At 35.4% G+C, this 19,761-nt stretch overlaps 2 protein-coding genes across 2 annotated transcripts; one reads left to right on the top strand and one right to left on the bottom strand.

Annotated features, from left to right (window-relative positions):
- The first annotated feature begins 4,939 nt into the window (after window positions 1-4,939).
- Window positions 4,940-13,134, top strand: LOC107569188 (ras-related C3 botulinum toxin substrate 1-like). The gene is made up of 6 exons (XM_016255198.1): window positions 4,940-5,248; window positions 5,906-5,977; window positions 7,365-7,482; window positions 8,030-8,092; window positions 8,633-8,792; window positions 11,712-13,134. The coding sequence occupies exons 1-6, from the start codon at window positions 5,214-5,216 to the stop codon at window positions 11,840-11,842; spliced, it is 579 nt and encodes a 192-aa protein (XP_016110684.1). The 5' UTR covers window positions 4,940-5,213; the 3' UTR covers window positions 11,843-13,134.
- Window positions 13,135-13,917: 783 nt separating this feature from the next.
- On the bottom strand, window positions 13,918-19,245 carry crym (crystallin, mu). The gene is made up of 8 exons (XM_016255197.1): window positions 19,013-19,245; window positions 18,779-18,929; window positions 17,431-17,493; window positions 17,240-17,341; window positions 16,941-17,124; window positions 14,695-14,816; window positions 14,497-14,581; window positions 13,918-14,143 (listed from the first exon to the last, which is right to left on the bottom strand). Exons 1-8 carry the CDS (start codon window positions 19,177-19,179, stop codon window positions 14,079-14,081), a joined length of 939 nt encoding a protein of 312 aa, XP_016110683.1. The 5' UTR covers window positions 19,180-19,245; the 3' UTR covers window positions 13,918-14,078.
- Between the last annotated feature and the right edge of the window lie 516 nt (window positions 19,246-19,761).

Raw genomic sequence — 19,761 nt, 5'->3', positions numbered from 1 at the left:
AAAAAATACATACTCTCAGTTGTACACACGGCGAACGTGCATTAAAATGTACATGAATTACGCAAATAAATAAGCAAATTATAAATTTGAATCAGAAAATATGCACATAAGCAAATTAAAAATGAACATTACAATATATGCACATAAAAATGTATTAAAATATGCACTTTGAAAAATATGCATCTAAAAAGCACAGTAGGCCTATAACATTGCACATTTTAAAAATGACAAAAAAGCCCTCCTGTATGCATATCCCTATCGACATCCAACAATTACAAAGCAAATATTTTGATCACACAAATAAAATGCATATAATGGAACATTCTGAGAAAAAATGAATAGCATATCTGTAAATAAAGAATAATCAATAGGGGGTTATTTTCCTTAAATTATTTAAACACGTTAAGAATTTTGATTTATTTGCGCACAGTAATGCGGTAATGTTGACAGCCCTAATTTATATGCAGAGTTGGGAGTAATGCAATCGGATTACTTTTTTCAAGTAACTAGTAAAGTAACGCATTACTGCGAAACGCATAAGAAAATATCGGAGTTACTTTCAAATCAGTGACACTTTTTTTCCCATTTATTGATTGAAAGCTCTCCTGTCCCCATGTTGAGAGAAATCAGGAGTAAGATGTTACTTTAGTTCTATGTGAACATGCATTAATTCATCTCACAAAAAAAAAATCTGATTTAGTTTTCCTCAATTAATAAAAACAGTTAAAAGCAATTCAGAATACGACTCAAAGCTGCACTAATTAAATGTTAAATAATACAAATATCCTTTATTTAGCTCTCCTGTCCCCATGTTGAGAGAAATCAGGAGTAAGATGTTACTTTAGTTCTATGTGAACATGCATTAATTCATCTCACAAAAAAAAAATCTGATTTAGTTTTCCTCAAAATTAATAAAAACAGTTAAAAGCAATTCAGAATACGACTCAAAGCTGCACTAATTAAATGTTAAATACAAATATCCTTTATTTAATCCCAGTTTATTAACTAATTTGCTGCTGCTGATCCAATTCAACCATACTAAGCAAAAATTGCACAAGATAAACTAACAGTTCTTCTTTTATTGCTGAAGAGTGTTGAACTTTCTTCTGTGTATACTGTACAGACGTGAATTTACATTTCCTTCAGCCTGAGGCTTTTGGTATGTGAAAGGGCTTTTAGGTTTGCCAAAAATAGAACTTTTTATATTAAAAGCAAACGAGCAAGCCCAGCCCAGATGTAAAAAGTAAGCGTAATTAGTTACTTTTTTAGGAAGTAACGCAATATTGTAATGCATTACTTATAAAAGTAACTTTCCCCAACACTGTTTATATGCATTTTATGCAAGTATTCTGCTATACTGTTGTAAAGATCTCATTGATTAACATTACGAGCTCAGAATTTAATCTTAGTTTTTGGCCATCTAAAAAGAACAACAGCTAGGCTACACCAAATTGCATATTTGTTGTTCAGTTCATGCCTCTGAATAAAATTAGGGTGTTTTAAGTGTGAGCCCCATATTCTTATAGCCTGTATCCTCCTGAGACCCAGCTATGGAGTTTTTGCCTCTGTAGTGGACATATTTTAGTGGATTTCTCTTCACATGTCACAGTTGTAAGTCTGGATGTCCTGTACAGAGCACATTCAGGGCTTTCCAGAGATACCAAATGATTGGATGTTTCACCGTGGCCACTCCCTCTCCCTTCCACTATTGTCAGTCATCAGGGTTTTTCTTTTTTTTTTTTTTTTTTTCTGTCGTTATTATATAATTGTTATCATTATTATACCCTATTTGGCAGGATTGTCACCAGCAAAAAATGCATTGACAGTGCTGAACTACAAACAAACCAGTGAAGAATGTATTTTAGACTAAATGTGTATGTTGTTTAAAGTTCCTCAGCTTTGTTGGGTTTTTTTTCCTTTTTTGTTTTTTTTTTCTTTGTTTTTTGCTAGCTAATATGTGCTCTATTTTAAGAATGGCTAGAGAAAAATCGCTATTTATTTTTGTGTATTTAAGTTGATATAAGTGACTTGGATTGTGTATTTTTGTAAATGCTTTTCATGATCTTTAATGCAGAGGATTTTGTAATTGCCATGTCTTCATAGGTTGGCTTTTCAAATAAAATTCAATTTTTTTTTTATTATTTTAAAGAAGGTTTGAATGGGTTTATTATAGGGCTGGGACGATACGCTAATCCGCTGATTCAATACTATCCCGATACTTGTGTGCCGATTCGATATGTATTGCAATTTATATAACTATTGTGATTCGATATTACCATTTATTTATTTCAAAAAATACATACTCTCAGTTGTACACACGGCGAACGTGCATTAAAATGTACATGAATTACGCAAGCAAATTATCAAATTATAAATTTGAATCAGAAAATATGCACATAAGCAAATTAAAAATGAACATTACAATATATGCACATATTAAAATATTAAAATATGCACTTTGAAAAATATGCATCTAAAAAGCACAGTAGGCCTATAACATTGCACATTTTAAAAATGACAAAAAAGCCCTCCTGTATGCATAGCCCTATCGACATCCAACAATTACAAAGCAAATATTTTGATCACACAAATAAAATGCATATAATGGAACATTCTGAGAAAAAATGAATAGCATATCTGTAAATAAAGAATAATCAATAGGGGGTTATTTTCCTTAAATTATTTAAACACGTTAAGAATTTTGATTTATTTGCGCACAGTAATGCGGTAATGTTGACAGCCCTAATTTATATGCAGAGTTGGGAGTAATGCAATCAGATTACTTTTTTCAAGTAACTAGTAAAGTAACGCATTACTACGAAACACATAAGAAAATATCGGAGTTACTTTCAAATCAGTGACACTTTTTTTCCCATTTATTGATTGAAAGCTCTCCTGTCCCCATGTTGAGAGAAATCAGGAGTAAGATGTTACTTTAGTTCTATGTGAACATGCATTAATTCATCTCACAAAAAAAAAATCTGATTTAGTTTTCCTCAATTAATAAAAACAGTTAAAAGCAATTCAGAATACGACTCAAAGCTGCACTAATTAAATGTTAAATAATACAAATATCCTTTATTTAATCCCAGTTTATTAACTAATTTGCTGCTGCTGATCCAATTCAACCATACTAAGCAAAAATTGCACAAGATAAACTAACAGTTCTTCTTTTATTGCTGAAGAGTGTTGAACTTTCTTCTGTGTATACTGTACAGACGTGAATTTACATTTCCTTCAGCCTGAGGCTTTTGGTATGTGAAAGGGCTTTTAGGTTTGCCAAAAATAGAACTTTTTATATTAAAAGCAAACGAGCAAGCCCAGCCCAGATGTAAAAAGTAAGCGTAATTAGTTACTTTTTTAGGAAGTAACGCAATATTGTAATGCATTACTTATAAAAGTAACTTTCCCCAACACTGTTTATATGCATTTTATGCAAGTATTCTGCTATACTGTTGTAAAGATCTCATTGATTAACATTACGAGCTCAGAATTTAATCTTAGTTTTTGGCCATCTAAAAAGAACAACAGCTAGGCTACACCAAATTGCATATTTGTTGTTCAGTTCATGCCTCTGAATAAAATTAGGGTGTTTTAAGTGTGAGCCCCATATTCTTATAGCCTGTATCCTCCTGAGACCCAGCTATGGAGTTTTTGCCTCTGTAGTGGACATATTTTAGTGGATTTCTCTTCACATGTCACAGTTGTAAGTCTGGATGTCCTGTACAGAGCACATTCAGGGCTTTCCAGAGATACCAAATGATTGGATGTTTCACCGTGGCCACTCCCTCTCCTTGGTTTTTAAAAATGCCTGACATTAATTTAGTGATCAAATTGTACATCCTTATGGAAATATGATAATATTTTGTAATTATAATTTAAATCGGATTAATTTTCAAATTGTTTGTCATAAATCAACATCTCAGGAAGATGTTATGGGGTTTCAAATCAAAATATGACTTCCTGTTATGAAACAGGACATATTTTCATACACGTCCACTGTAGAGGACACCAGGACTAAAAGCATGTTTATTATACATTTTGGGAGACAAAAGAATTGAATAGGAAAACAAATTATATATCAATATTCTTATGAAATATTATATATTATTATGAAAATCTGGCCAATGACTACTCCCATTATTACACTTCTTTTTTCAACATGCTGTCCCAACAGCACTTTAATATGCAAATTAGATGCAGTGTATAGATAACATTGTGCTTAATGGGGAAACCAGTTTATGGAATTTTTACACACATATTGCATAAAGCAAAATGGTATAACAAATCATTTTGTTATAACATAGTTGAGAACCATCCTTAAAGTTAGTTATAAAAAATCCTGAAACCTAAAAATTGATTGGTGATTTTAAAAAATTCCCATTGTTTTTGCCTTTTCATGTCTACTCTTGTCATTTTATTTTTCGAAAAACTGAGTCCTGGTGTCCTCTACAGAGGACATAGCATAACTTCTGAATAAAATATAATTTTTCAAAAATGTGATTTTACCATTTTTTTTCTTATGCTCTAAACAATGCAATGACGTTTTAAAACTTTTCAAAACTTTTCATTTCTGGTTCTCAGGAGGATATGAGCCATAAAAACCTGATGTATCAAATATGATATAAAACATATATGCAAACTTCTTTGTATTTTCGTTTTCTTCTGACAACACTTTTTCATATGTCAGACTTTACAGGGTTAAAAAGTTCGTGTGACAATACTTCATTGAAAACATGTTTTCTACTTTTTATAATTATTATGCATCTAGTTTTAATTAACTCTCATTTAAAATATGAAATATTGGATATACGTTTTCATCATAACCTTGTTCAAAATCACACTATTGACCGCTGTGTGTTTTAGAGGCGTAGATCCGCTCCAGTCCATCAGGGGGCAGCAGGGAGTGTGTATATTGTTTGGGACGGGACTGGTTATGTGTGTGTGTGCAGACCGGGATCAGATTTTTGGGTGGTGGCCTGTTTGTTTTACTGGAACAGCGACAGCAGCAAGTGCTCTGGAATGCGTTCGCTCAGCTCACTTTAGTTACTCAGTCGAGTTTGAGCGAAATTTCACATTTCCTTTCAACTTCTATCGACTCGGCTCTTCGTTTGTCCGTGTTGAATTTTGAGGACGGGATATCTCGGTCAGAGCAGCTTTTATCGATTCATTCACAGAGAAAGCTAACGGGATAGCGTGCTAAGTGAACACAGATGCAGGCCATAAAGTGTGTGGTCGTCGGGGACGGGTGAGTTTACCCTCCTATTCAGCATTGTAACCGTTTTGGAATAAAGTTTTACGCGTCTCAGACCTTTCTAAGTTTCCTCTGTGGTGTTTTGAGTTTAGATAACTTGTGAGCCTTTATTTTCGAAACTTTTGTGCGGTCTTTGTAGCTCACAGATGTTTTAAAAGTGCTTATTTCACACATATCACTCGTTAAATATGTGTTGGGCCTATTGTGTTGCAGCAGCGAAAATAGCTTATGAATTACTTTAGACTTTAAATCTCCATATATTTGTATACTGGAACCGTACAGTGCCCTTTTCTGGGGGTTTCCGTGTAAACTAACCCGTCCCTGAGTTTCTTTTACATGTTAGGTCCTACAAATGCAGTAACTTGCACTTAAGTAAATGCAGTCTAAATGTGTGGGGAGTGTTGCAGTGATTAATGGAGAAGTCAACCCACTTTTATAATTCACATGAGTAACACCGGCTGTTATGATGTTTATGCACTGCTATGTTTGTTTAAGACCAGAATGCCCTGCTGCTTTCCTGTTACTGAAACCTATCACTGTTTTGTTGGAAAAGCAATTATAAGAAATTGCATCAGTTTGTGTTATATAAGACATGGTCAGTTTTGTCATTGGATGTATTATATGAATGATTTGAGGTGTTGTTTTTTTCAGGGCTGTGGGAAAAACATGCCTTCTGATCAGCTACACCACCAATGCTTTTCCCGGGGAATACATCCCTACTGTGTAAGCAGTCCTTACTCTAAACTAGTTCAGCCAAAGAGCATACAATTGGCTATTGCGAATATGCGTACTAGAACAAGCCTATGGACTTGCCTGTTTGCCCAATTTTTGCCATAGTATTGCATTAAACAGTCAGTTGTCAGAATGGCCATTAAAACGCTGCATAGTCTTCACTGTGTTAATGAAATATGCATTGTTGAATAATGATCTTTAAAAAAGCATCATATGACCCCTTTAAGATACTTAAGTTTTTCAGTCAACACCAGAGTGATTTTTCTCTCCATTTTGTTTTATCAACATTAATGACACAGTCAGCTGCAAGTATTTGTATTGGGCTTTAAGACTGAATGCACGGATATACACATATAAAATATTTTAACTAAGTATTAATGATGTTTAAGCAGTGTGTAGTTGCCAAGTTAATGAGATTCTAAACGGATCAAAATAAAAACTACTGGTATCGGATTGGCATCAGTATCAGAATCAGAAAGAGCTTTATTGCCAAGTATGTTTGCACATACAAGGAATTTGTTATAGTGTCACAAGCTTCCAGTACACGGAGACAACAACAACACACAGATAATAAAAGTGAGATGTGAATAAAATACACATGCATAAATATAAACCACAAAAAGAAAATTATAAATTGTATGTACAGGTGTGCTATAGATGGAATAGGAATAGAATAAAATAAGTTGTAGGGATGTACTAGGGTTTAGGGTGATAAATAAGTATAAGGTTATTGCACATACTGTACTTTAATAGCACAATGGGAGAACATTAACTGTTCATGAGGTAGATTGCCTGGGGAAAGAAACTGTTCTTGTGCCAGTTCAGCAGATCAGCAGATACTCAAAGCTTCTGTATCATTATTGTAATCAGACATGGAAACAGTGGCATTTAGCTATTCCAAATTATTTAATTAAATATTATAAACATTTATATGTTGTTTTGGACCCCATGGCTTTCATTATATTAACAGAAGCTGTTAAACATTCTTTTTTTGCAGAAGAAAAAATGTCATACATGTTTGGAACAAGTTTTTTTTTTTTTTTTTTTTGTGAACTGGCCCTTTAAAGTTCCTGGTCTTGTTGTGCCAGTTTCATCTGTGCATGTTATTCCAAGTAAAAAAAAACGTATGTTTAATCTTTCATCAGAATATAGTAAATGGCTTCACCTCTAAAACAAAAGTTTTTTCACTTCATGTATCCCTCTTTCTTTTAAACCCCATCTCAGAGTCCATTCTAAAATGTATTTGTCCCATTACATAACCTGTTTAACTTATAAATCTGTTTGATATTGTAAGTACAATAGGTAGCAAGTTGCATTTGCCATTCATTTTAATATTCATCATATCTTATCTCTGAACCGTATACTGTCTTTCATTTAGATTTGATAATTATTCTGCTAATGTGATGGTCGATGGAAAGCCGGTGAACCTGGGACTGTGGGATACAGCAGGGCAGGAGGATTACGACAGGCTTCGACCGCTCTCCTACCCTCAGACGGTACAATCATAATAATAGGGCTAAAACAGATGTATAGTAATTGTTATATATATATATATAATTACGTATGTATTTGAGTTTCAGTGCCATGTGGATAATATTTGAGGGAGTTTTGACTCTTCGCCTTTATGAGTCATGAGACCAGGAAGGATCTCGAAACTAGTTTGATGACTTATGTTCTAGAAACGTAATTAACACTACGCCTTAACACAGTAAAATTATAAAAAATAGCCCATGTCCTGATTCCTGGTAGGTTAAAGTGATTTCTTATATGTTGCTGAGAGCATTAATGGCAGCTCTGTGTTGTCGTCGTCTCTCTTGCAAAGGCTATGAGAGTGAATGGCTCAATTGTTAGCCGATGTCGTTCAGGCACAAACCTCACTGTGTTTTTGTTGCTCTCTTTCACTTGGGAAACAAGTGGAGTCAATTTACAGTTCATTAATGCAACAGCCTAGTCAATGCTGTGCTTTGCAGATAACAAAATAATTCTGAAAGAATTTAGCATTAAATGAAGATTTTGTCTGATTGTTTTTCTCGTTTCTTATAGGATGTCTTCTTGATTTGTTTCTCTCTTGTGAGTCCAGCCTCGTTTGAAAACGTCCGTGCGAAGGTAAGCAAGCGCTCAGATATTTAGTGGTTTAAGTCAATGTAGGCTATATTTGTTCTAAATATCTCTCACCATGAAAATAGCCACAGAAGCTGGAATGGCATTAAACACAAACAATCAAACAACAAAGTCAATGTAGGTGACTTTCGAAATGATCACAGTTAATGGAAAAGAGGAATAGTCTGTCTGGCTTGACTGATTGAGCAAATGTGGTTTCAAAGCCTTAAAATAGCATGTTGATGCAGCTGTAATAAAGCAGACGGAAGGTCTTTTTAAACTTCCGTGTCTGCAAAATGTCCAGTGACGTCGATTTCAAAAGATCAAGTGGCATTTGCCATTAGTCACTGCTGGGTGTGGGAGGTTGTGGTGTTTATCCACAGGTAAAGCATTGGTTAGCTTGGGAAATGGTACAGTAACATGCTATTAGTGTTTGAGTATAGAGTAGCCTACGTATACTGTGCACAGTGTGCCAGTTTTCTCTATGCATAGAATGATTTTGCATTCAATAGAAGCTCAACATCTGTCTCTTGATTTCTTTAACAGTGGTATCCAGAGGTCAGACATCATTGTCCCAACACTCCGATAATTCTGGTTGGGACTAAGCTTGACCTGAGAGACGACAAGGACACTATAGAAAAGTTGAAAGAGAAGAAACTCACACCCATCACCTACCCTCAAGGTCTCGCTATGGCCAAAGAAATAGGTCAGCACTTCAGTATTAATACACTGGCATTTAAATGCATTTTATTATTGCCTTTACACTTGTGTATGTTAGGGATGGGCTGACAGTTTCTTAAAACTGCAGTCCGTAACTTTTTTTTTTTTTTTTTTTTGGTTAAAAATTATCCATAAAAATACATTTTTGAGCAAGTACATAACCAGCCAGTGTTTAAAACTATCTCCTTACCTAAGCCTGATTCACAACGGTAAGCTTATAATAATGTTTTCTACCGCCGCGTCATTACGTCACGTCTGTAATCATAAAGAAGTTGTCCTGGCTAGTAGGCTATATAAGGATGCTGCAGGTGGCGGATCGTATATAGCCTTTTCTCACAGCAGCTGGAAAAATGAAACTTATTTTGACGGCGGATTGTAATCTTGAAAGGATTATGTGTTTATGAAACACGTAAATGACTGAAATTAAATTATATTTCAGTTTTAAATGTGCATCTGAATACAGATAGCCTACGTGGGATATAACACAATTTTGTATTTTAAAGAGAACCAGTTCTAAGGAAGAATAATTAGCTTTTTGGGTTAAAAGTATTTCTTTATATGAAATTTGAAGGGTATGACAATTAGAGATTAGATTGTACAAAAATTTTAATCTACACGCTAATACACACATATATGTGGTCACGCAGTGCTGATGTTGTTAACATTAACAAAGTATAATAATAATAATTTGCACTGTTTGATGTAGGGCTGTGCAATTAATCGAAAAACAATTTAGATTTTGGCCTCCAGCGATTATGAAGATACAATAATCGAGATAAAATGATCATTGCGCCCCATTCCGCCCCCTTTCCAGCGGTGCGCTTTCGTTCCTCCAAAAAAGCCCAATTTCATGTGCAAATCAGTAAAATCATGTAACGTGACTTTTGCTAAATGGGATGTGCTTGATTTATTGAAGTGTATTAGATTTATTCATGTTTTTAAAAGCGCTAAAGAGAACTTGCGCTTCCTCGGGAGGATTGTCCAAATGCGGCGCTTAGTGATTATTCACATAAATCTTCGTCGGTCATGTAGTAAATCAACATAAAAAAAACTTAAAGCAGTTTGTTTCATTTGTATCTTTTTATTCTATTGCATTTGTCCTTTGTTTTTTTAATTACTTACAGTTTAATTATTTTCAATAATTGAGCACTTTTTTGTTTGTTACTAATATCAGTTACCCTAATACTCTGCTGTGGTATTGAGAATTGTGAAATTTCTCTGGTCTCTAGAATGTAGATGTCATAGCAACCTTATTTACAGAAAATACATATTTCATATATATCGAACTCTTTAAATAAATCACTCATAAAGTTTTGGCCATATGGCCCACTCATAATCGTGATTACAATGGCTTAGTGATTATTCACATAAATCTTCGTCGGTCATGTAGTAAATCAACATAAAAAAAACTTAAAGCAGTTTGTTTCATTTGTATCTTTTTATTCTATTGCATTTGTCCTTTGTTTTTTTAATTACTTACAGTTTAATTATTTTCAATAATTGAGCACTTTTTTGTTTGTTACTAATATCAGTTACCCTAATACTCTGCTGTGGTATTGAGAATTGTGAAATTTCTCTGGTCTCTAGAATGTAGATGTCATAGCAACCTTATTTACAGAAAATATATATCGAACTCTTTAAATAAATCACTCATAAAGTTTTGGCCATATGGCCCACTCATAATCGTGATTACAATGTTGACCAAAATAATCGTGATTATGATTTTTGCCATAATCGAGCAGCCCTAGTTTGATGTGATATGAGCTAACCAATCGTTAGATTTAATCACTATTGGTACCACGATTAATTGTAATGCTTTTTTCCTCAGTTGGTCAGAACAAAAGTGGCAGACTTGTTACTTACTTGAAAATTATTTTTTGGGTCATACTTCCAAGACGTAGGCTAGAATCTGTGATTCCAAAGTACAGTATCCACACCAGTGCGGTGACTGACAGTCACACATCAAAACATTTGATTAATCCGTGCTGAGGAGCCATGATGATGCACAAAAGAAAAGAGGCAAAACTTACGGACTGCAGCTTTAAATTCCAAAATCGATCTTTTAATCTATGCTGTTTTCTGTTGAAACGTGATTAAAACATCACTACACTAATTTGTAGAGTGACTGCCATCCAATAATCAATAATCATAATAAGCTTTGTGTTACTTTTGATATTAAGTCTCAGCTTTAAAATTATCTTCTTTTAGCATGAAATTTAAACAATAAAAACAGTTTGTTGCTCTTTAATGTGACATGGCAGATTGCGGTAAGTACCTCAGTTTAAGCCTATTTACTACTAGTTATAGCACAACATAAACGCTTACTGAAATGTTGAAGTACTCACTCAATCTTTTAATTGTGGAAAGACGTCATAACGGATAAAAAAATTACCTCAGCAAAGCCATTTAATGTTCACAGCTTGATAGTTTGCTAGAACAATAACTCTAGAGAGAAGTATTTTGTTAAATATATGGCATATATTACATATTCATTAGATTTACTACCTTATATTATATTTTTACCTGTTAATGTCTCATTGCATTTTTGAAAAGTCGTGAAAACAATTATAGCCATCATTTAAAGATTCATATTTCATCTTAAAACATCCTTTAAAAATTTGATAATTTATGTGACGTTTAAATCTTTTTGAGTGTTGATTTATTAAATATATTTAATTAATTGATTTTTAAATAAACTTTATTTCTTATTCAAATTTAAATGGGAAGCTGAATAGTTGGTTTTCAGCCAAATGCAAACTTATTTTCATGCATCTGTTTAAACCATAATTTCATCCAAAAGTTTATTGTAACTAAGGAATATTTAGTGCAAGAAATGCAATGTAAGTGTACCAGCCTTTTTAAAGTGTGGATCCACTTTAAGTACTCTTGTATGTGAATACTACAGGAGCTGTGAAGTACCTGGAATGCTCAGCCTTAACGCAACGTGGCCTTAAGACTGTGTTCGATGAAGCCATCCGTGCAGTTTTGTGTCCGCCCCCAGTCAAGAAAGGAAAGAGGAGGTGTTTTATCCTCTGAACTGACTGTACTCACAGCACCAGCTACAATCTGCGCTCACCTGAGAGGAGAACAGTGGAGGTGGGGATGATGGGAAATGTGTTTTGGGGAAGAAGAAAGAGTCTGCACAGTGTATCCGTACAGATATTTCTCCCTCTTGCATTGTATTTAGAATTGCACCACTAACTAGCTGTTAAGATGCCAGATTATTTGCTTCCGAGTGATGAGGAGTGGCATCCATAGTTGTTTTCCTTCCCGTACAGCAAGACATTCCTGCTGCCTTCTAATGATCTCTTTTATTTTCCCCTCATTCTGATGAACTAAATACTTTTTTTTCAGTGTATTTCTCCATCTTTGTGAGCCCATATATTGTTTACTATCTGCATTTTTATAGAAAATGAATTATTGCCAAACGTTAAACCCACATGGATTTCAATTTGCTCACACTAACAGTCTAATTTTTCCTAAAGGGTGGGGGGTGTTAATCATGCACACTTGTAAGAGACGGAGATTGCAGTAATGTTGAAGGAACTATTTTACAAGAGGACAGCTTAAGTAAACACTATTTTTTGGTTCCTGTGTCACGGTTTCCATGATAGAGAGTTTATTTTGTTTAACTGTATAAGAAACAAACCTAGTTAAAATGCATATAACGGCTTTGTTTGGTCAGCATATAGCATATTTTCACTACTGTATCTGAATATTCAGAAGGGCAGATCTCTTGTTTAATCTCTCTCTGTATTTTAGTCGGACAGTGTTTTAACCATTTTACAGTCCCAGTATTGTATTTAGACTACAGATCTACCAGTGCCTAGTATCAGTCCAGGGTTTCATTGCGAAGCTGAGCATGTCGGAAGTTTCTGTACTGTAGACACCTCAACACTACGGCATGGGGTTCATATTCTTGAAAGATCCCCTTGAAGACTGTGCTACATGTATAAACCGTTTGTTGTAAGGGTACAGACATTGAGTAATTAAACTTCTAATTGGATTTCAGACGGTCTAATTGGATGGTTCAAGACAAAATGGTTGGAATTTTTAATTTTGACACATCTGTAACTTTTAAAATGCTTTATTCATGCTTTTATTGTCTCCACTAAAGCTACAATGCATTAACCTTTATGTCTGAAAATAGAAACCAAATATAAAAACATTTGTCTTTGTTCTTCGTTTTCCATGTACACTTTATGGACAAAAGTATTGGAACACCCCCTTCTAATAAACCGGTTTGACTGCTTGAGTAATTTTCATGAGTACATATCTTAATGTTTAAGCATATTATGATATTCTAGGGAATTGTGTGCTTCTAATTTTATAGCAACAGTTTGGACAGGACCCTTTTCTATTCTAACATGACAATGCCTCTGTGTATAAGGCAAGGTTCAAAAAGAAATGATTGTTTCAGCCAGTGTGGAAGAACTTTACTGGTCCTAATCCCAGCTGAACACCTCTGGTGTGACTTTAAATGCAGACCTTGAGCCAAAAAAATCATCACCAAACACCAACTTGTACATATGGGTACAATCATTTTAGACACTTCCAAAACCATTGCAATAGAGACGGAAATAAAAATTTTAAATGCATGAATTATGTTTCCATCTTTATTGTGAAACAGTTTTGGAAATGCCCTTTTCTTTTCTAAAGAAGGGTGTGTCCCAATAATTTTGTAGACAACACAGAAGCTAGCATCACCTTGGTTCTCTCAACCATAATTCTATTGGCTTTTGGATTATTGCAGAAAATAAGTTGCCCCCGACAACCTCGTTAGCAACTGCTTTTTTCAAGACAAGAAAAAGCTTTAAAAACAGTCACAAAGGGGTATTACTAATGTATTTTATGTTGTAGAATAAAACGTGAAATATCTTGAGCTTGTGTTAACTGCAGCCCTTATTTCAGGCATTTAACCAAAAATCCATTTAAAATAAACCCATCGACTTTGGAGCAACAGAACCAGAAGTGCTAAAATGCTAACTCATTTCTAGGTTTTGGTCAACAAAAAATACATCATCCCTACATTTTTTAACACATATTGTAGCATCATTAATCGAGTGCTATTAATGATGCTACAATATGTGTTAAAAAAAATGTAGTGTTACTTTTTTCAGACTCAAAGTACTTTACTGATTATTTCTTTTAACTGTAAATTGTGAGAGCATTGTTTTTTTCCCTCATAATTATTGATCAGGGTAAAGACACTACCACCATGGCAGACCAGACGATTGTGAAATCAGCAGAGGAAGCAGTGCTGGTTAGTTCTTCAGTATTCACTGTTCCACTTCTCCAGCACAAGTTTGGCTGAGACAGCATCTTGTATCCCCATTCCTGCATTTAAAAATTCAAAATATCCAGCTAGTCATGACAGCTTTGCTTCCACTGACACCGACTAATTAGTGCTTTCTAAGAAACATCAGGAGATAACAATGAACAAATTCCACATGACATTCCCAAATTTTCATTACAGCTGGCTGAAGATCAGCGAGGTTTTTTAAAGCTTGCTTAATAAAAGTAACAGATATTTCCTTTTTGTCTGGAGAGGACTGAAATGCAAACGTCAAGCTTTTTAAGGCACATTCTGCTACTATGACTTTCTATCAGTGGTAAGAATGCCCCCCCCCTTTATCTTCAGTACATCTTGTTCTTGATTTTTGGATCACAGCTGTTGAAAAACAAGTTACCCAGTGACTTGAATACTGTAGTCTTCTCATGCTGAGCAGGAAAGGATCCATTTATAACTTCTCCGAGCTCTGCGAATACTTCAGCCTGGGTAAATAATGAGCATGTAAACTACTTAGGAATTTGGGTGTACTATATGTATGGCTCGAATAATTGTTGGTGAAATCAGCTATATTTTATTGATGGTAAGTAATGCATACTCCAGACAGAATGATGTCTCCTGACTCTGCTGTCGCCCCCTCTCTGCTGTCCACATACACCACAGCCTCTCTCATCAAGACATCATCCAGTTCCCTCCAGTCTGGCCGACAAGCGCCAACCGCTGTCACAAAACAGATAAATACACAATGTAGTAGTAACTATCATGTTGACTTGTTGAGGCTGTTCATTAGCTGCATTGACCAACAGTTAGCCTCAGACGTCACGCCCACGGACCGTTGGCTGAACGTCTGATGCATATACAGCAAACAAAAGTGGAAACACTGTTGTGCTATGATATTGTAATATTTACCATATATAATCAGAGGGGTATAGAAAAGTTTATGAAAGTGTCACTCCCATAATACAATAGCAAAATATATAAATCTGAAACATTAAAGTGTGACAAACATGCAAAAAGTAAAGAAATCAGGAAGGGGGCCAACACTTTTTCACACCACTGTATGTATAGTATTTGTACGTTACATTAATCAGTGTCTAGCACACCTTCCTAAAGAAAGGATATGGACCAGAAGACATTGCAATTACTAAATGATATTTAGACAGACTTAAAGAAGTTCCAGATCTATATTTGTGCCCTTATTATTTCAGTTATTTTGCCTTTAATATAAATAAACATGTGCAAACAATATACTTGCTATTGTGAATTAATTTGAATGTTAATTACATTGTGCAAGCTGTCTCTTTAATACCGCGTGGTTTACATACATGTTGCTGCTGATTGGGCTGACATGTTTGACACACCCACCAAACAAGAGAAAACACATCTCAAATCCCGTTGCACACCGTTTCCAGGAAACATGTCGTTCACCGGTTTGAGCTTGAACTTGCCCCTGATTAGTTAATCTCTCGAGTCTTCGGGTTTTTCGAGTCGTTCGTTCATCACGTGACAGACCCATAAGCTTAACCTATGCAATCTGAGCCGGAAAGAGACTTAATAATAATAACCAACTCTTTATTACCTTTGTTACAACATTCAGTGTTATGGAAAAGAACCATCATGACCGAAATTAACACATTTATAAACTGTAAGAAGTAAAAAGCTACAATTTGAGACCAGAAATGCATCACGTAACTGTAAGCGTAAATAATAATTATAATAATGATGATAATAATAATAATAATAACTATGCACCCGTTTGTAAGGAAGCTTGTTAATTAACTAATTTCTCTATCCAATGCTGTCCCATCACGTGACAAAAGAACGAACGATTCGAAAGACTCGAGAGATGAACTAATCAATTCTCTTTCCGGCTCAGACTGCATTGGTTAAGTTTATGGGTCTGTCACGTGATGAACGAACGACTCAAACCCGAAGACTTGTCAGATAAGAGGTGAGGTGAGCTAATCATAGACTGAAGACTCAGGTAAACAATGAATTATTCTTTTCTGTTTCTTATAGCAGTTTTGTATTGTTTGTAGTGTGATCAACGTTTGCGTTAGTAGTAGACGTGTCAGGGAAGTAACACGTAACATTTTAATTATATTTTGTTAAAAATTAACTAAATGACTCGAAAAAAGATTAGTTCATTTTGCTGAACGAGACTCAAAGGTCCGAGTCAGTAAAATGATCCGAACTTCCCATCACTAGCATACAGCAAACAAAAGTGGAAACACTTCAGGAGTTTCAAAGTCGTCATCGGATTGGTTGAATTATACAGGATTTCCGGGAGAAGTGTTCTTTAAAGTTCCGCCTGGAAACAAAGATGCCGTGCCGCCAAACCCCCTCACGAAAGAGGAAAGCCGTCGTGCTTACAACTGTGACGACGAGCGCTTATCAGGATCAACTAAATGCTGCATTTTCAAAAGTATGTGAAAAATTTTAAGTTTGCGACATAGAATCTTTCAAATACGTCCGAGAGTTTTACACACTGGTCTGTGAACGAAACGAACTGTGATTGGTTGTTTGACATGTCGGTCAAACGGCCTCATGGGCGGGCCTAGGCCAATGAAAGCTGCCATGGATTCCAGACGTTCAGCCGTCAGTCTGAAGGTCTGGCTACGCGAGACTAACCAACAGTAAGCAGCTTGGTTTGAAAGGGACTGTGCTTCATTAATCGCTAATTATGGATCGTTTTTGCCTTTGCAGTTCCTCTGAAATGATGCTCATGTAACTGCATCTGAACGGTATCTTTTAGTCATGACTATATTCTAAGTATAACACAGCCTCTTGTACCTTATTGGTTAAATATCTCACAAAATATTGTAAATCTGTGGACCAGCTGACCTGCTATGTGTGCACCTGGTTTGACCCACTCGCCAAAGAGTATCGGCTGACTTGCACCTGTGGCAGTCACTATTACATCAGCTCCTATCACGGCCTCCTTCACCGAAGAACAAACTGTTACAGGATCTTGGAGATCATTAACAAACCGTTGAGCCATTTCTTTCCTTCTGCTCCACAAACGGACCTGAAGTGAATACAACACTGGATTACACACACACACACACGCGCGCACACACACACGCGCGTGCACAAACAGTTTTGAATGACTTGGACATATTTCCTATTTTCATACTGGTTACCTCTTTGAACTTGAAGAGCTTTGTAAAGACATCATAGTGGCTTCTAGCCTGCTGCCCTGAACCAAGGATGCACAACACTTCTGAAAGAGCTGGCTTGAACAGCTGGAGAGAGAAAAACATATTCAGATTAAGTGACTTTATATATTATCTTAAATCATTACAAATTTGGGGTCTGTTTCAGAGGAACCTACTTTAGCTGATATGGCTGATACTGCTGCAGTTCGTTTGGCTGTGATGGCCTCCCCATCCATGATCTAACATTAGAAATACAGTTACAGAACTAAATCAAATATATACCTGTATATATATATATAATGTTTTTTTAAAGAATTCTCTTCTGCTCACCAAGCCTGCATTCATTTGACCCAAAATACAGCAAAAGCAGTAATATTGTGAAATATTTTACTATTTCAAATATCAGCTTTCTAATGAATATATTATAATGTAATTTATTGTAATTTGTCATTTATTGAAATGTAATTTATTCATGTGATCAAAGCTACGTTTTCAGCATCATTACTGCAGTCTTTAGCGTCACATGATCCTTCAGAAATCATTCTGATTTGCTGTTCAAGAACCTATTATTATTATTGTTGTTGTTGTTGTTATTATCATCGATATTTAAAACAGCTGAGTACATTTTTACAGGATTCTTTGATGAATAGAAAGATCCAAAGATCAGCATTTATCTGAATTAAAAAGCTTTTGTAACATTATACACTATACCATTATTATTTAGCAAGGATGCTTTAAATGGATCAAAAGTGATAATAAAGACATTTAAAATGTTAAGATTTCTATGTCAGATAAATGCTGTTCTTCTGAACTTTATATTCATCAAAGAAACCTGAAAAAAATTCTACTCGGCTGTTTCCACCATAATAATAATATTAGAATGATTTCTGAAGGATTGTGTGACGGGAGTAATGACCTTTCAGCCTGGAAATCACAGGAATAAATTACATTTTCAACTTTTGTAAAGCAAATCAAAGTCATGTGGTCCAAACTAAAATATTAAATAAAACAGGAAATGACATCACAGAGATGTTTGTACTGTAAACCAGTGGTTCCCAACCCTGGTCCTGGAGGCACCCCAACATTGCACGTTTTGCATGTCTCCTTAATCAAACACACCTGATTCAGATCATCAGCTCATTAGTAGAGACTCCAAACTCCGGTCCTGGATAGCCTCAGCCCTGCAGAGTTCAGCTCCAACCCTAATTAAAACTCACCTGCCTGTAGCTTCCTAATAACCGTTCAGACCTTGATTAGCTTGTTCAGGTGTGTTTGATTAGGGTTGAAGCAAAACTCTGCAGGGCTGCGGCTCTCCAGGACCGACGTTCGCCACCCCTGCTCCAAGATCTGAAATTGGAGTGTCAGAGAAAAGAGACATGCAGACTGTGCAGTGTTGGGGTGCCTCAAGGACCAGGGTTGGGAACCACTGCTGTTGACTCTTATACGTTATTGACCCAGATAACAATTTAGTAAATCCCAGACATGAACAGATGTGCATCGGATGTGCAGGTTTGTGTGGCTCACCGCTGTCACATTCCCATGCTCGGGATGAAAGAGTAACACAGTTGCTTGAGTTGATGGTAAACTGGATCCCTCTGCACGCTGGTAGAATGCCACCATCTTAGTGCATAAAATACCCTCAGCGGTCAAATATGCAGGCATAACGCCCAAAAACCTGAAAAATGCAGCAAGTGTTTATTCCTATGGGTCTATGTCAGTAAGCGATCGTGATATTTAGAGATATGGATTTATTCATACCCACTGTGTTGTTGTATAGGGACCACAGATCTCACAGGCTGGATTATTTCTGAACTGTCCCGTTTAGAAAACTTTCCCATGACAGACTCCAGTCTGGGAATCAGATCATCATAAGTGAGCAAACGCTCGACCTCATGTTTGTTTAATAAAACGGGAGACTCGCTCATAGTTTTTTCACCTGTCCGTCGGTCTTGCTGTTAAAGACTTCTGTTTGTTGTGGACTTTAGTTTCTCAGTCACGTGGTTCACTGGAGTCAAATGAGCAGCTTCCTTCTCTTTGGATCTAAATAAAAACTCTTCATACAAAACTACAAAAAATAGAAATAATTTTGAATTGTGGGTTTAAATGGTGTAGGCATGACGATTACTCATCGTCTTATTAAATGCGCACAAATCTACATATTACAAAAGTCAACAGAATGCGACGTCACCTTTTATTTATATTTCTCATATTTTTTTATTATTAGTATCTCACTGGCTGGCAATTGTCATCTATCGCCAAAGATATGTAACAAAATATATAAACAATGTAAATGTAGTATAAAAATCATAATAATAATTTAAAAATTGCTTTATGTTGCTATAGGCATTAGCAAAATGTGTTGAACTGATGATCATCTTATTGGCAGTAAGATTACATTTCTCATGTTTGTTGACTTTCATTTCAGATGACTGAAATTTAACAACCTGCAGTGGTTACGTGGAAAAATAAGTACTACATAATCAGTATTCAATTTACAGTGGGTACGG

Source organism: Sinocyclocheilus grahami, unplaced genomic scaffold (genome assembly GCF_001515645.1).
Source record: "Sinocyclocheilus grahami isolate Dianchi unplaced genomic scaffold, SAMN03320097.WGS_v1.1 scaffold1321.1, whole genome shotgun sequence".
Lineage (NCBI taxonomy): Eukaryota > Metazoa > Chordata > Actinopteri > Cypriniformes > Cyprinidae > Sinocyclocheilus > Sinocyclocheilus grahami.
Note: the sequence above shows the minus strand (reverse complement) of the source record. Positions and strands in the feature narration are given on the sequence as shown.

What these genes read in the sequence shown, in the direction of transcription:
- LOC107569188 (XM_016255198.1), top strand. Translation starts at nt 5,214, where the DNA reads ATGCAGGCCATAAAGTGTGTGGTCGTCGGGGACGG. An exon ending in CGCTCTCCTACCCTCAGACG is followed by an intron (nt 7,483 to 8,029) that starts GTACAATCATAA and finishes CGTTTCTTATAG; the next exon opens with GATGTCTTCTTGATTTGTTT. An exon ending in CGCTATGGCCAAAGAAATAG is followed by an intron (nt 8,793 to 11,711) that starts GTCAGCACTTCA and finishes TGAATACTACAG; the next exon opens with GAGCTGTGAAGTACCTGGAA.
- crym (XM_016255197.1), bottom strand. Translation starts at nt 19,179, where the DNA reads ATGAGCGAGTCTCCCGTTTTATTAAACAAACATGAGGTCGAGCGTTTG. An exon ending in AGCTCTTCAAGTTCAAAGAG is followed by an intron (nt 17,125 to 17,239) that starts GTAACCAGTATG and finishes TATTCACTTCAG; the next exon opens with GTCCGTTTGTGGAGCAGAAG. An exon ending in GAGACATCATTCTGTCTGGA is followed by an intron (nt 14,582 to 14,694) that starts GTATGCATTACT and finishes TTATTTACCCAG; the next exon opens with GCTGAAGTATTCGCAGAGCT.